The sequence below is a fragment of the Neolamprologus multifasciatus genome, chromosome 4 (assembly GCF_963576455.1).
Source record: "Neolamprologus multifasciatus chromosome 4, fNeoMul1.2, whole genome shotgun sequence".
Classification (NCBI taxonomy): domain Eukaryota; kingdom Metazoa; phylum Chordata; class Actinopteri; order Cichliformes; family Cichlidae; genus Neolamprologus; species Neolamprologus multifasciatus.
In genome coordinates, this window is record NC_140442.1 from 18,392,008 (window position 1) to 18,406,495 (window position 14,488).

General features: G+C 38.7%; 2 protein-coding genes across 4 annotated transcripts; one reads left to right on the forward strand and one right to left on the reverse strand.

The window, feature by feature from the left end:
* The first annotated feature begins 1,437 nt into the window (after positions 1-1,437).
* gtf2f1 (general transcription factor IIF, polypeptide 1) lies at positions 1,438-7,494 on the forward strand. Of its 3 annotated transcripts, none has more exons than XM_085157721.1 (14): positions 1,438-1,548; positions 2,071-2,147; positions 3,142-3,191; positions 3,413-3,485; positions 3,700-3,893; positions 4,114-4,284; positions 4,416-4,621; positions 4,723-4,873; positions 4,982-5,037; positions 5,479-5,610; positions 5,730-5,809; positions 6,061-6,202; positions 6,352-6,484; positions 6,641-7,494. In XM_085157721.1, the coding sequence occupies exons 2-14, from the start codon at positions 2,136-2,138 to the stop codon at positions 6,843-6,845; spliced, it is 1,605 nt and encodes a 534-aa protein (XP_085013847.1). In that variant the 5' UTR covers positions 1,438-1,548; positions 2,071-2,135; the 3' UTR covers positions 6,846-7,494. The 3 variants fall into 3 exon arrangements, with proteins under 3 accessions (XP_085013847.1, XP_085013849.1, XP_085013848.1); XM_085157723.1 differs by having other exon boundaries at positions 5,730-5,803; XM_085157722.1 differs by having other exon boundaries at positions 1,514-1,556.
* A 2,600-nt stretch (positions 7,495-10,094) lies between these two features.
* Positions 10,095-12,372, reverse strand: alkbh7 (alkB homolog 7, RNA demethylase). The gene is made up of 4 exons (XM_085157732.1): positions 11,820-12,372; positions 11,281-11,454; positions 11,074-11,198; positions 10,095-10,918 (listed from the first exon to the last, which is right to left on the reverse strand). Exons 1-4 carry the CDS (start codon positions 12,090-12,092, stop codon positions 10,798-10,800), a joined length of 693 nt encoding a protein of 230 aa, XP_085013858.1. The 5' UTR covers positions 12,093-12,372; the 3' UTR covers positions 10,095-10,797.
* Positions 12,373-14,488: the final 2,116 nt, after the last annotated feature.

Below are 14,488 nucleotides of genomic sequence, written 5' to 3' on the forward strand. Positions count from 1 at the left end.
ACTGAGTCTTATATAGTGCTTTTCTACTCTAACTGACAACTTAAAGCACTTTATACAACTTGCCTCATTTGCACATTCACACCCATTCATAAAAAACAAGCATTTTGTTGATGTGTTATTGCTTTATATGTAACATACACACACATGAATACATGGTGGTTCCTCACTTGTTTCTACACATCCTAATCAATGTCCCCTCATCTTGGGTTCACAGTGTGTCTTCTTTCAAAACTTGGCAAAGTAATGACACAGCACAATAACTTGTACTTCCATAAAATTGTTTGATCTTGGAATCTGCAGTTGTTGAGAAATTATCCATAAAGCTTCTGGAATGAGCTTCCCAAAGCCCTGACCTCAAGTCTACTAAAAATATGTGGACTATGCTTTAAAGCCGGGTCCATGCAAATGCAAAAGAGTGGTCAAATATTTGCTATATTTTTTTTGAGGGTTACCAAAAGCGTATGTTCAGATGTATTTTTCTTTAGGACTGCCAACAGAACATTTATCAAAGGCAACATACAATTTCAATCAAAAAGAGCTTTTTTCATTAAAAAACAAAACTAGATTTTTTTCTGCTTTCAGGTTCTATTTTGAATTGAATGAAAACAGAAAATTACATACCAAGTAGAAGTGACAAAGAAAAGTAGTTCATCATCATATGAAACATCGTGTGTCAATGACATCTGCTCGTCAGTCCTGGCTACTCGTAGCACACACTGTGAAATTTGAATTGCTTCCCAAAAAAGTTAATCCTGCCTTAAACATGCAAAGAGATAATGCAAATACAAATTGAAGATGATAAAAAAATACAGTCACTGTGCACCATTTGTAGCAGACATGTTCTAGGATTGCAATTAAAGTAGCCCATTATTTAATCACTGCTTATCTTATGCACTGTATCGTGCATATATAGGACAAATTTGTACACGTGTTCTAAGGCCCATGTCAAGGTATGTTCTTGTTATGGTCAGAACTTGCAATTCAAGCACATGTGACACATTCTTGGGTTTCTTTTGTCTCTAATATTGTGTATGTATATATATATATATATATATATATATATATATATAATGTATATCTAATATAAATGAAACAGGGTTGAATTAAACTGCTCCACAGAGCAGGCTATCATTGTAATCACTCACTAAATCCTCTGTTACACACTAAATGCTATTGACATACAGGTACTATGAGGAATACTTTATGTCTCTTTAATTGCTTCTCACACAGGCAAATTGCATTTATTCACAAAATAAATATTTAAAACTAATAAAACCCTAAAACACACATTTTACTAGTTTATTAGTGCAGATTGTGGATATCATCTTACACGCGTGTTTGTAAATGTTGCGTTAAAGGTAGTGCCACTTTCTGGAAATATTTACCTCGGTGGTGGGGTGGTAGAAACTCTTAAACAAGATAAACTGGTGAATAGAAGGGAACAAGCGGAACCCTTCAAAGGGACTGGTAGGAACCAATGTCTACAGTAAATGTTTCCTGTTGACCATAGAGGCAAACGGAACAAGTGCAATTGGAGTGCACACAGCGGTAAGACGGTATATGATCATTTATGAGCAGATATTTCATATTTAGTCTTTTTAATTTCTAATAGTTTTTGCATTGGTCGAAGATGAATAGGTCTCATGGTTTTACAGTGGTCTTGCTTGTTTTCACAGTTAGCTACAGACCGCAGCTACAGCTGCTTGCAAAATGTGGTGCTGCTAAAGCTAACGTACAAAGATATAAACATAAGTTAGACCTCGTTTCGTATAACTGTAGCCTAATTTAACTTTAGTCAGTCTTTCTTGTAATATTACAAATGAGTCGTGCAAGGGGGATAGGTTTCCTTTATTCTGCCGCGTTTGTTTTAATCCTAAAATTGTCAGAACTTGCTGAAAACGCTTATAAAGCATTATTTGAATGTATTCGTGCAGGGATATCGTACCTTCACAGACCTTTTCGGTTCTGTTTCTCAGCTGGATAATCTGAGTTAAAAATAAACACAAACTGACTGAATTATATATTATTATGTATTATCTTATTAGTATCATTACTCTGTTTTCGTAACAGTGTGTCCACCTCGCCTAAAGCAACTGTTGATGTGGTGTCGTAAATCCAGAGACTGACAACCAACCATGACATCACTGGTAAGCTTTGATTTGACAACACAAAAGTTTGTCTTTATTTTCTTTTGATAATTTGATCCACTCTTGTGCTATGTTTAATGCCGTGAATCTACAGTACTGTGCAAAAGTCTTGAGCCATCCCTCATTTCTCCATGTTTTTTTTTTTTCCAAGTAGCCAGAATTAATTGTATTTTTAAGTGGTCTTTGGAAACAGTTCTCCTGGCTTTCTGACGGAGTTTTCTTTGGCTGTTTCGTAAATTCATTTTCAGTCCAGTCCTTGCACCTAATTATTTTCAGAGGAGTGTTTTTGTTTTTGTTTTTTTGTTTTTTGTTGGTCGGTTTGTTTGTCAACCACTTAACACTGACCTATCATTCAAGCATGAAAGAGGCAGGTAACACAAAAGATTATCCAGTGTTGTACCTCATTACAGTTTGGCTAATTCCAGTTTCCCTTTTTTTTTCTCTCTTTTCTCTTTTTTCTCTTTTTTCTCTTTTTTCTCTTTCTAAAAGCTACATCGACAGCAGATGCAAAAAAATATTCACTTTTTCCAATGCTTTTCTCGCTTTTATTTGTCTCCATAGTCATCCTTGAAAATGCTTTGATCCTTTGTGGTCTTCTTTACATTGTCCATGTTTAGCAGGTTGGCAGTAATTTAAGTGTCTGATTTGGTTTGTTGTCAAAAAAATGAGCTTTGGACGTTCTTCTGGAAGCCTGGAGAACTATTACAGAAGACATCTTGGAAGAAATGACAAGAAAGCTTGCATAAGAGAGTTCAGGCTGTGTTGAAGAATTAAGCAAATTATACCAAATATTGACTTTAAAGTTTTGTTACAATTGTACAAACTCCGTTTTTACCTTATGTGGTTTGAGTAAGTTATTGCATTTCCATTTTACTTGTAAATATAAAGGAAGAGACTCAAGACTTTTGAGCTGTACTGGTCCGACATGGCTTTCATGGTGTGCACATTATTCAAATGTGACAGGCTTCCAACAGGAACACTTTTTCTGTTACAGGGAAGCAGCAGCAGCACCTCAACCACAGAATACACCGTGCGTGTCCCCAAGTGAGTAACACATGTAAATATCCAAAGAGATTTGTGTGCACAGGACTTGCCTTGTGTCACTGTTTTGCATTAGTTCATGCGTGTTTTGGTCATTCTAGGTGTCACTTGAAGACGTGTATGTGCATGACTATTAGAAGATGATTGTGACGCAAATGAATTGAGCTCAGTTATGTTACACAATAACTCACTATATTTTTCTTTTTTTTTTTTCCTTTGCATAGAAACACCAGCAAGAAGTACAATATAATGGCTTTCAATGCAGGGGACAGAGTCAACTGTTCAACATGGACACAGGTGGGCTTCATACTTTAACTACACCTCACAGACAAAGCTTAGGTTTTCAGTGTGACCGAGCTAGAGTTGATATGAGAAAGGAATATCAGCCAGTCTTATTCGCCTTAAACAAAAAAGAGAGAGCGAGAAAGATGTGATAAATTTAGGAATGAGTAGGTTGGGGTTTTTTTTTTTTTTCTTTTCACTTTTCCATTACTCTTTCTCCTTTCCCCAGGCTCGTATGGAAAGAGATATGAGTGCTCGGAAGATATATGGGGAGGAAGAGACCCCTGAAGGCGCAGCAGGTAGTGAGTTTGGCAAAAAGCAGCGTGAGGAAGCTCGTCGGAAGAAGTTTGGTATCGTCACGCGTGAATTCAAAGTGGAGGACCAGCCCTGGATTCTCAAGGTTAATGGTAAAGCTGGCAAGAGGTGAGTAGAGAGACTCCCTCTGAGTTACTCTTCAAAAGTGTTGGCAATGCAAGATAAAATTATGTATTATAAGAGTTATTATTTAGAGAAATCTCAGTGACTTGATGTCTGTAAAGGATTTTATGTGAGGAAAGTAAAGGCAGTGCAGTGCATCTTTTTACTGTTTGCCACCATCTGTCTATGCATGTGCTTTTTTTTTATTTTTTATTTTATTTTAAAGGTTCAAAGGTATAAAGAAGGGTGGCGTTACAGAAAATGCATCCTACTACATCTTCACGCAGTGTCCTGATGGAGCTTTCGAGGCTTTTCCTGTTCACGGCTGGTACAACTTTACACCACAGGCCAAACACCGAACTCTGACTGCTGAGGAGGCTGAGGAGGAGTGGGGCAGGTGAAAGGACAGGGGTGGTTGGGATTAATAGTGATGAAGAAAAATGAGTACTTAAAAAATAAGTACTCAGTTGACCCTAGATGTTAAATGCTTGATATTAAGACAGTCACCCTCTTCTTTTTTTTTTCTAGGCGGAACAAGGTGGTGAATCACTTTAGCATCATGCTTCAGAGACGTCTTCGAGAGCAGGAGCGGGGTGAGGAAGACGAAGATGAAGGAGAAAAATCTGGGAAGAAGAAAAAGAAGGGGGGCGGAAGAGGGGGTGACCTGCGCATTCATGACCTGGAGGACGAGCTGGAGATGAGCAGTGACGACAGTGACAGCAGTATGGGGGACGGTAAGGAGAAAGACACACGAAGAAGAAGAGACTATTGTAAAACATCTCCGGCTTTCATCTTTTGATTTTCTTCCTTCAAACACTTTGGCTTTGTTTGACAGATGGAGAGAGCAAGCCAAAGGTAAAAAAAGATGCTGGGAAAGGAAAAGCAAAGAAAAAGAAGCAAAAGAGTAAAGACAACGAGGCTCTGGAAGACAGCGATGACGGAGACTACGAGGGCCTAGAAGTGGATTATATGTCAGATGAAAGCAGGTCAGATCTGTTACACGGTAGCACACAAAGACTCACACTGTATCAACAATGTTTGGGGTTTTTTTGTTGTTTGTTGTTTTATTTATTTATTTTGTGTTCCAAATTTAGCTCAGAAGAAGAACCAGAAAAGGGAAAGCCTGTCAAAGCAGAGGAACACCCTAAAGGTCAGATCAATTTATTGTTAAAAATACTCAATAAAAGTGAAGCTATAAAACACAGTAAATGTAAATGGACGTGTACTTGGATGTTCACACAGTCTCACACACATTCATACAAACCCTAAAGGAACACAATCTGATGGATGCATCAGAGGCGACTCAGGGTTTCAACATGCTGATTGGTAGACGCACCATTCTATCTTTTGCGGTACAGGCACCCCCAAACATATGATTTTATGCATACGGTGTCAAAAAATGTATTTTAGGCATTGAAAAGTTAGGTGAGTGGAAGGTGACCTGAGTAGACACAATCTTGAAAATGACTTAGGTCTCATATAACTTAGCTCCACATCTGGACGAACGCTATGGCCAGATACCTGCCAGGAGTGTCTAGTTTTTTACTAATCAATGTATTTAGATTGTTTCTGAATATTTATCCTTTTGTAGGGATTGATGAAGAATCTGAAAGTGAGGAAGAGAGTGAGGAGGAGAAACAGAATGATGAAGAAGCAAAAGAGGAGGAAGAGGAGGAGGAAGGGAAGAAAACCCCAGTTCAAATGGAGAAGAAGAAGAAAAAAGGTAAAAAAAAAAAAAAAAAATTTAAAAAGTCACAACACATACTGTTGAATGGAGTATTTTAAAATATGTGAGGAATGTGTGTGTATGAGTAGTCAGATTTATGTTCTTGTGCTTCACAGACAGCAGTGGAGAATCAGACAGCTCAGATGACAGTGACATCGAAGGAGAGACGGCCTCTGCTCTGTTCATGGCGGTTAGTGTGCGTAACTGAACAAATTCACATTTATTTCTTTTTAAGCCAAATTAGTTTGTAATATATTTTCCTATCATTATCATAATTAACATCAGTACCGTTGTTGCTTAATAAAACAATGGCTCGACCAGTGTGCGACCAGTTTTGTAATGCTGAAGCTTTGGAGTATTTCATATTAGTGCGGATTGTTATTCTATATTGGAATTTTTCATTCTTTGTTGTTCTCATCAATTATTGTCTTTTCCTTCCTATCTCAGAAGAAACGCACACCTCCTAAACGTGCAGGTGGCCGCGGCTCTGCAGGCAGCTCCAGGACTGGTAGCCGTCCTGGAACTCCATCCTTAGACTCTGCCTCCACCTCGAACACACTCCGTGCTGCCGCCAGCAAGCTGGAGCAAGGTGATTTCTCAAAAAGCCCACACAAATGCTCATACGTTCACAGTATAGTGTACATGCGTAGATATATGCAGGACCTTCACAAGTAGCTTTCTACTCTCAAATCTTCTCTTTTTGTTATTCCATTCCAAACAAACTTGTCTTCTCTCCAGGTAAGAGACAAGGTCCTAGCATCGACTCACCTGCTGCCAAAAAGCTTAAGATGGAACCCAGCACCCAGAGCCCCGTTCCCTCTGGGAAGAGCACACCTCAACCCCAATCAGGCAAATCCACCCCAAGCTCAAGGTAAGGTCCAGGTTTTTTTTCAATACAGTTTCATAGACACACAGTTATTTCTTCCTGCTTGTTTTACAATTCAGAAGGCTAACATAAAGACACCAATAGATATTTAATGTAAAATGAGTGTTAAACTGTATTCTTTACTTTTCATTCACCCCACAGTGATGTGCAGCTGACAGAGGAAGCAGTCCGCCGCTACCTGATCCGTAAACCAATGACCACTAAAGACTTGTTGAAGAAGTTCCAGACTAAGCGCACCGGCCTGAGCAGTGAGCAGACTGTCAACGTGCTGGCACAGATCCTTAAGCGCCTCAATCCAGAGCGCAAGAACATAAACGACAAAATGCACTTCTACCTCACTGAATAACCAAAGGAACAGAGGGATGTTGTGGTTGTAGAAGTGGTGAAGTGCTAAAACTGACCCTCTTTTGTTCAAAGGTTATAGTGTTTTCAATAAAACCCATGGAAGAATAGTTTGTACAGGTTGTTCTGTGATATGCCACAGCACAGGAAGCTAGACCCGCCTTCAACAGCAGTCTGAAATTTCACCTTAAAGCGGACTTATTTTTTCAGTTTTCTTTTTCTGTATTTTTATTCTTGAACTCCAAAACATTAAAATTGCTTTGCAAGATGTCCAGTTCAAAATATATACATGTAGATTTTTTTATCTTCTACTTTGCTTTAGTGCAGTTTATCCTTTGTTTTAGCTGCCTACCACTTCCTTGTAAGCTAACTTTGTTTTGATTGGCTGCCCCTCCTAAAAGGAAAAAAAAGAAAGTTGTTTAACAGGGTTCTCATTTACATCACAAATCCCAGAGAAGAAAAACATATGTATATAACAGAAAATAAGGAATAGTACAATAGGTTCCCTTTAAGTAACAGACTTGTCCATGAAATTATGTTGAATGAAATATTTTGTTTTGACCTGATAGTTAAAACCTGATAGTTCTGTTTTTTTGTTTGTTTTTTAATTCCTTGCATAGAAATTGTTTTCTAATAAAACTATTCTTAAGTAAGGATTTGAGTTTTTGTACCTCCTCCTTCACTGTTAAAAAAAACTTTTTGTCCTTTAAGGACAAAACTGGGCACTTTTATTTTTTTGTCAGTTTATCAAATCACTTGTTCCTGGAAGTACTTTAATATAAACAGATTTATTAAACACACTTCACATTAAACATCTAAATATGTATGTGTGTTGCTTAGAGTGAAAATAATTCAAAGATAGCATTAAAAAGAAATGGCAGCAACTAACATTCACTTCTTACTTTGGGTGCTTGTTGTTCATGAAGTATAGTTGGGCACAGAACACGCATCGATTGTTTATTTTGTCCTCCCTCTGTAAAGACAAAGATTACCCTGAAATAGGGTGCATGCAAATATTTTTGAAAGCTCATTTGTATAACTATCAGGAAGCTAAGACTGTCTTTTGCAAAACCTTAGTTTGCTGCTTTGTTTACTGTCCTGGGATAACCTTTATCACGTAAAAGGAAGCTACTATTTTGACACAACTGGTAGGCAGCAAGTAACTTTATTATTTTAATGATGAAAAAGTACAGCACTTAAAATGCCAATATTGTTAAAGGGATGTAAAAGTGATTTGTGTGCAGTGTTGTCTGAGGTTTCTCATCTTCCTCGTCTTTCTGTGAGAGTTTACATAGATTGTGGTGCGATTTGAAGCAAATACACTTCTATTGTACACCAATTTCAAACCTTTTATTTAAAAAAGTCTTGAAAGAGTAGTTGTCAAACAATTAAATGATCATTTTTCAAACTAATTGTTTATTTTAAAATCTTTTAGTCAGGATTTAGAGTGCAGAATGGCACAGAAACTGCACCAGTTAAAGTCTTATGGCCTCTTGACTATTAGCTTGGCCTGCAAGACCTCATTGCAGCATTCAATATCACTGACCAAATATGTTACGGCAGAGATTAGAACACACTGTTGGTATCAAAAGTACTGTAGTGAATCACATGTATCACACATGTAGATTATAGTTTTTTCATGTCAACGAGGAGCCTCTTCACACACAAAAGCTATTCAGGGAGTTCAACAGGGTTCTGTGATGGGACTAGTACTTTTTTATATTATACATGCTTTCATTAGGTAATATTTTTGGGTACATTTTCTTTGCTATGGAGATGATACCCAGTTTTATCTATCCATGAACCTATGTGATCTAGCTCCATTTATCTTAATGACCTCATAGTAGCATTTCACTCCAATAGAGCACTTCACTCTCGGACTGCAGGCTTACTTGTGGGCCCTAGGACATTTGAAAATAGAATGGGAGGCAGAACCTTCAGCTATCAGACCAGCTCCCAGTTTGGAAGTTTAGAAACTTTCATTTCTGACAAAACATATAGGTATGTCTAGATTAGGTGACCCCCTGAATCATCCTTTAGTTGTGTTGTAATAGATCTAGGCTGGTGGGAGGCTTCCCTTGATCTATTGAGTGCTTCTTCTTCAAGCTGCTCTTTTCACTTGTCTGTCTTTATACATCACTTCTGTATTTAGTCATTAGCAATTATTAAACTCTGCCCATCACTTCTGTAGTTTACCTTTTGTCCTCTTTCTCTTTGCTCTCTTCTTTTTTCTCTCACCCCCACCCAGTGACAGCAGATGGCTGCCCCTCCCTGAGCCTGGTTGTGCTTGAATTTGTCCCTAAGTCACCAAGTGCTTGCTCATAGAGGGTTGTGTGATTGTTAGGGTTTCATTCTAATATTGTATCTTGCAAAATTAAGTGCCTTGAGGTGACTGTTGTTGTGAATTAGCACAATATAAATACAATTTAATTTAATTATATTTGCATTGCACCAGCTCAAACCAGGATAGACTCTACAATATCAGAGCAAGAACCCCCAAAATCACAAAGCATCCTATGAACCGGCACTTGGCAACAGTCGAGAGAAGGAACTCCCTTTCATTAGGTTTATATGTGAGACAGAATCACACTCAGAGAAGAACAAACATCTGCCTTGGCCAGCTGGGAAAGAGAAGAAAGACCATGAACAACAAAAGACAAAACAAAACCTGAAGGATGGTATAGATAAAAGATACAACATGCAACAGAGCATTCAAAAAAAATCACATGGGTATGGAAGAAGTGGTCAGGGCATCCCGGGAAGCCCCTCCACAGCCTGAGTCTAGAGCCCCTGTTTGAAAAAAATAAACATGATAATTAGCACATCACAGACATCGTCTTTAAAGATGCATTTTACCTTTTAATCCCAGGCCCAGAAGTTCTGTAACCACCATGTATTTGAATGAGACCTAATCCCCATTCCTCTCTGCAATATACTATTATATTGACTCCCCAACTGTGGTGTCATCAGTGTGTTGAAACCCAACTCATATGCAGTCATTACAATAAAAATAAATAATTTAGTACAGTCTTCTTTACCTGTGGTAAAAGACTAAAGAAGTACATAAGGAGTATTTGTCTAAACTAGGGTTGCCCAGGAAGTCATGTTTAAGTACTTTATGTCTTGATCCCTTTCACTTAGGATCAACGAATAGAGTGCGGTTCCTCCTGCAATGAATTTGCCTTAGCAGAGAAGATGTGCTGCTGCCATCTAGTGGTCTTAATTTCTAAAAAAAAAAAAAAAAAAAAGGAAGTTTATCAGAATCAGAATACTTTATTGATCCCTAGGGGAAACTATAAACATTATAAACATTAAAGTGTATTTTTAGGCAAACCGTTGAGCAGAAGGACACACTATTTTCAATTAGATCACTAGATGTTAGTGTAGTGATGTCAGTACTTAAAGAATTGGAATAAAGTGCTGTTGTTTCACAGCACTTCACTCCAAGTGTTGTCCAGCTGCGTATTTGTGTAATTTGTTCCTAATTATATTCATTAATAATCCAATTTGTGAGTTCACACACAGTGTTCAGTTAAAAGTTTTTAAAGCATTCAAGATCATAATTTTATTTGCTAAGGTACATTGGAAATGTTTCACGAAGAGACTCTGTATTATACAGAATTAGAAAAGTGCAACAAAGTGTAAATACACAAATCTGAAACAACATTTTAAAGTTGAACCGAAAACAACATTCAGATACGTTTAAATCTGGCGTCTTCGGCAAGATCCAGTGCAAATTTAGAAAAATGCCATTTAAATTGAATCAATTTATAGTCTTTTTCAACAGCATGACCAGAAGAGCGTCATGTCCAATAAACATTCTGAACACACACATTTATAGTCGCTAATAAACTTGAAAGATCTTAGCCTTGATATCTCCGTGAGTATCACTGGCAGAAACCTCAAAGTTGGACTTGATGATCTGCTGCTGTTAAGGCAGATATTAGAGCTGGAGCTTATCCTGGAAGGTTACGACAGATGACAGAAATGCGTCGCTGTCGAGACACTCTCTGCCCGTTGAACACAGACTCCTCATTTTTCAGGATCTCATGAGTGAACTTATATCTGGCCTGGTCCCTGCACAGGTGTAAAAAGGACAGGATGAATCTTTGTTAATTGCAAACTACCACAGCTGCTTCTTTACTATAACCGTTCAGCCTTGTGTATTAATCAAAATCTCAAACACGTCATATTTAGGAAATATTAAGACAGATATGAGGCAAATGCAGCACCTCAGTATGTAGAGGGAGCGTCGGGAAAGCAGCAGATCCAGCCATTCACTGGGTGTGTCCTCCTTCACTAAGCGCATAATACTGTCAGACAACAGACTCAACCCTGCAATGGTGCTTCCACAGAACTGGAAAAAGTTAGAGAGTAAGATCACCATGTGTGCAACTTTTTTTTAGAAAGCCACTGTGCAAAAATCCTGGCAAACCGACCTTGACACTGTCGATGTGGGGCTTGATGTAGCCAGACTTGTCCAAATCTATAACATGCACGGGGCCGAGGAGCTGGCTACATTCAGGAAATGCTGTAGATCGGACCCGATTCAAGATCTCCTCACATACCGCGCCCCACCTCAGACGCTCAGTCTCTCTGTACCCGTGGATTGCCTAAATGTGCAGGAAAAACAAAGTCGGTCTCACAGCCTGTGTTACTCTGAAGAGAAAACAGTTCAACTACACTGATCAGTGACAGTGTTAGGTGTGAATACAGCTATAGCTCTGTGATGCAGTTAAAAACGAACTACTGTACTTTATGTTGTTTATCACTGAGGTCATACAGGGGGTGTGTTGGACTGCATTACTGTCAGAAGTGTGTCTAATATTTTATCCTGCCTCATAAACGTTGTTGGGTTAGACAAACTATCAAAAGCACTTCTAATCACAGTGCAGTAAACCACCTTCACCTCCACCTTTTTAAATATTTAATACGTTCAACTTTCCTAAAGTTTCAGTCATTAATGAACCTGACTTACATCGTCCCAGTGGTCAAATTCGTAGCGTTTCTTCTTCAGGCCTGGGTCCAGCTCCCGCAGAAAAGCAGCCTCTTCTGCCTCAGTGATGAAGTCTGTCCTCACCTCCACCTGCGAGCCCAGCTTCTGCACCAGCTCCGGGCTGGAGCCCACCATTGGAGCTTCATCCCGGAGAGGTAACAGGCCGCCGGTGGCCCCGGAGCTCAGACAGCGCGGGTTACCGGTGCAAAGAGCTGGCTTGTGGATTTGCTTTAACACAGCCAACAACACTTTCATTGTCCCTGTCGATGTATTATTAGTTAGTGTCCTTATAAAGCCCCCGTTTACCTTCAGCGGCGTTTCGGTCTTGTTGACACAAGTCAAGCAGATATGGGAGGCGCCATGTTGGAAACGCAAAGCATTGTGGGGCTCGAAGTCTTTTTTTTTTTTCAGTAAAACGCCGGAAAGAAGCTGACAAAATGTTTGATCTCCGTCATCTGAAAGATAATGCCACCCGTACCATGCAAACCATATAAAAGGATAAGAATGAAAATAAATTTACAAAAAATAGTATTACAAATTAGAGTTACAAAAAAAACGTTATAAAACATTATACAAAATATATTCTATACAGATTTCTTTTTAAATATTTTATTTATTTATTTTAATGGCGAACTGCTATGGTACCATGAGTGTTTGGATTTTTTTCCCTTAATAATAAACACCTTTATTACGAAACTGCAGTTTTGTGTTTATTGTGTCATCTTTAATATTTAATATTTCAATTTGTTTGATGATCTGAGACATTTAAGTGTGAGAAACATACAAAAAAAGGAAATCAGGAAGACGGCAAACACTTTTCACATCACTGTATGTGTGTCCTTTAACCTGGGATAACCGGATTTCTAAGTCTGTGGAAGGAAAATAGTAATGTCAACAGTATCAGATCCTGTGGTCTGGTCTCATATATATGTGACCCATATGTCTAATACACCTTCATGTACATTAATTCCAGCCACAGTTAAGGCTCAGTGAGAGCAAACTCTCTTACAGGTTTAATAAATACAGGGAACCATATGCTGCAATTTATCTGTGTGAACACTGGAGGGAACTGAATGCCCATGATTACAATCCGAATCAGCTTAATCAGCACATTTCAACTAGTAAAAATGTTTAAGCCTCCACACAGGAGGTGTTTTTTTTCCCCCAATTTGTTCATCACTAACTGTATCAATAGTGTTTGACAAAATATACACAAAGATCTTTTTTTGTAATTGCCAGGCTTTAAATCTCTTAACCTGCCGCACAGGATTTTCACGACAACTTATGCAGAAACTGGATTAAGAAAAAAAATGCTAACATAGAAAGTAATAAAAATGTATAAAAAGAGTTTATACATTTTCATTGATCCACTGAGTGACTCTGAATCTGTGCGAAATTTTGAAAGCTGTAAAAATGGAGAATGTGAAGAAAAAAAACAGGAGAAAGGAGGGAGTTCGTAGAGGAGATGATGACTTCATCCTCACTGGAGAATCCCAAAGAGAAAAAAAATGCTTACTTGGCCTACTTACCACTAAGGTTACCACGTCCACTCTCCTGCTCACTCTTTTGGTTTGTATCCAGGCAAACTCTTATAGAAGGAAAGTGAGGTATCTCCTTTACCCCCACAAGAAGTGCATTGCTTTTACATTGAAGTTAAATTGTGATTTAAATATGCAAAGACAAAGTGAAAAAGATGTTTCCATGTAGAGGACCACCTGCTTTACTCTACTTATAACTACCTTAATAATTCTGGATGTTTAAAAATGTAAAACGTGTGCTTCTTCTAGCACTGATAAACATTAGTTCACCATCCTTCCACCTACAGAGACAGATATGTGTGCACGTGATTCCAAACATCCACATGAATCCCCTGCATAAACAAGGTTAATTTGTGCTCCTTCTGTGAGCCTATTGGTCTCAGTCAGTGAACATCCACAATGACACACATATCTCCTCCTCATACAACTGATGTGATTCCCACTTCGTTGTTGGATGCCATGTTGCTGCCCCCAGCATTACATTCATCCAGCCATGACAAGCGTTATGAAGATTGGGTGGGTGAGTGGGTTCATATTTCAATTCCCAGTTGGTGGACTCATTTAAAGGCTCTGTGATTCACTGAATTATCATGGGTCAAATTTTCCTGGAGGCATCACTATGCCTTCTGTTGAATCACCCCCCCCCCCCCCCCCCCCCCCCGACACACACACACACACACACTTTTCTGAGGCTGAAAACCTGAGTACTCAAATACCTCAGAATTCAGGTTATGTAAAGATGATGATGCTGTAACAACAGGAAAATAACACACGTTTGACCCTTAGAGCAATCTGTCGTTTTTTGTTTGCTGTGTATAATGTGAGCCAGTGTTACAGAGGTTTACATGAAAATCTGCGACTAGTCTGTGGAGTGCCGGGTTCAGCAGGGGCGGAGTGCTCTACATGCATCCAGCGATTGAATTATTCAGTCTTATGAATCATTGAGTCACGACACTCCTTTTTGGGTCCTCGCCTCTGAGCTGCAGCCTCACAGCTACCCGCTATTTGAACATCTGACAGAGGAAGAAAAACAACAGAGAACTATTCAGACATGTTCAATCTCTACGGATGGGATAGACTAGCTTTTGTGTGTGTTGCATTTACATCCATGAT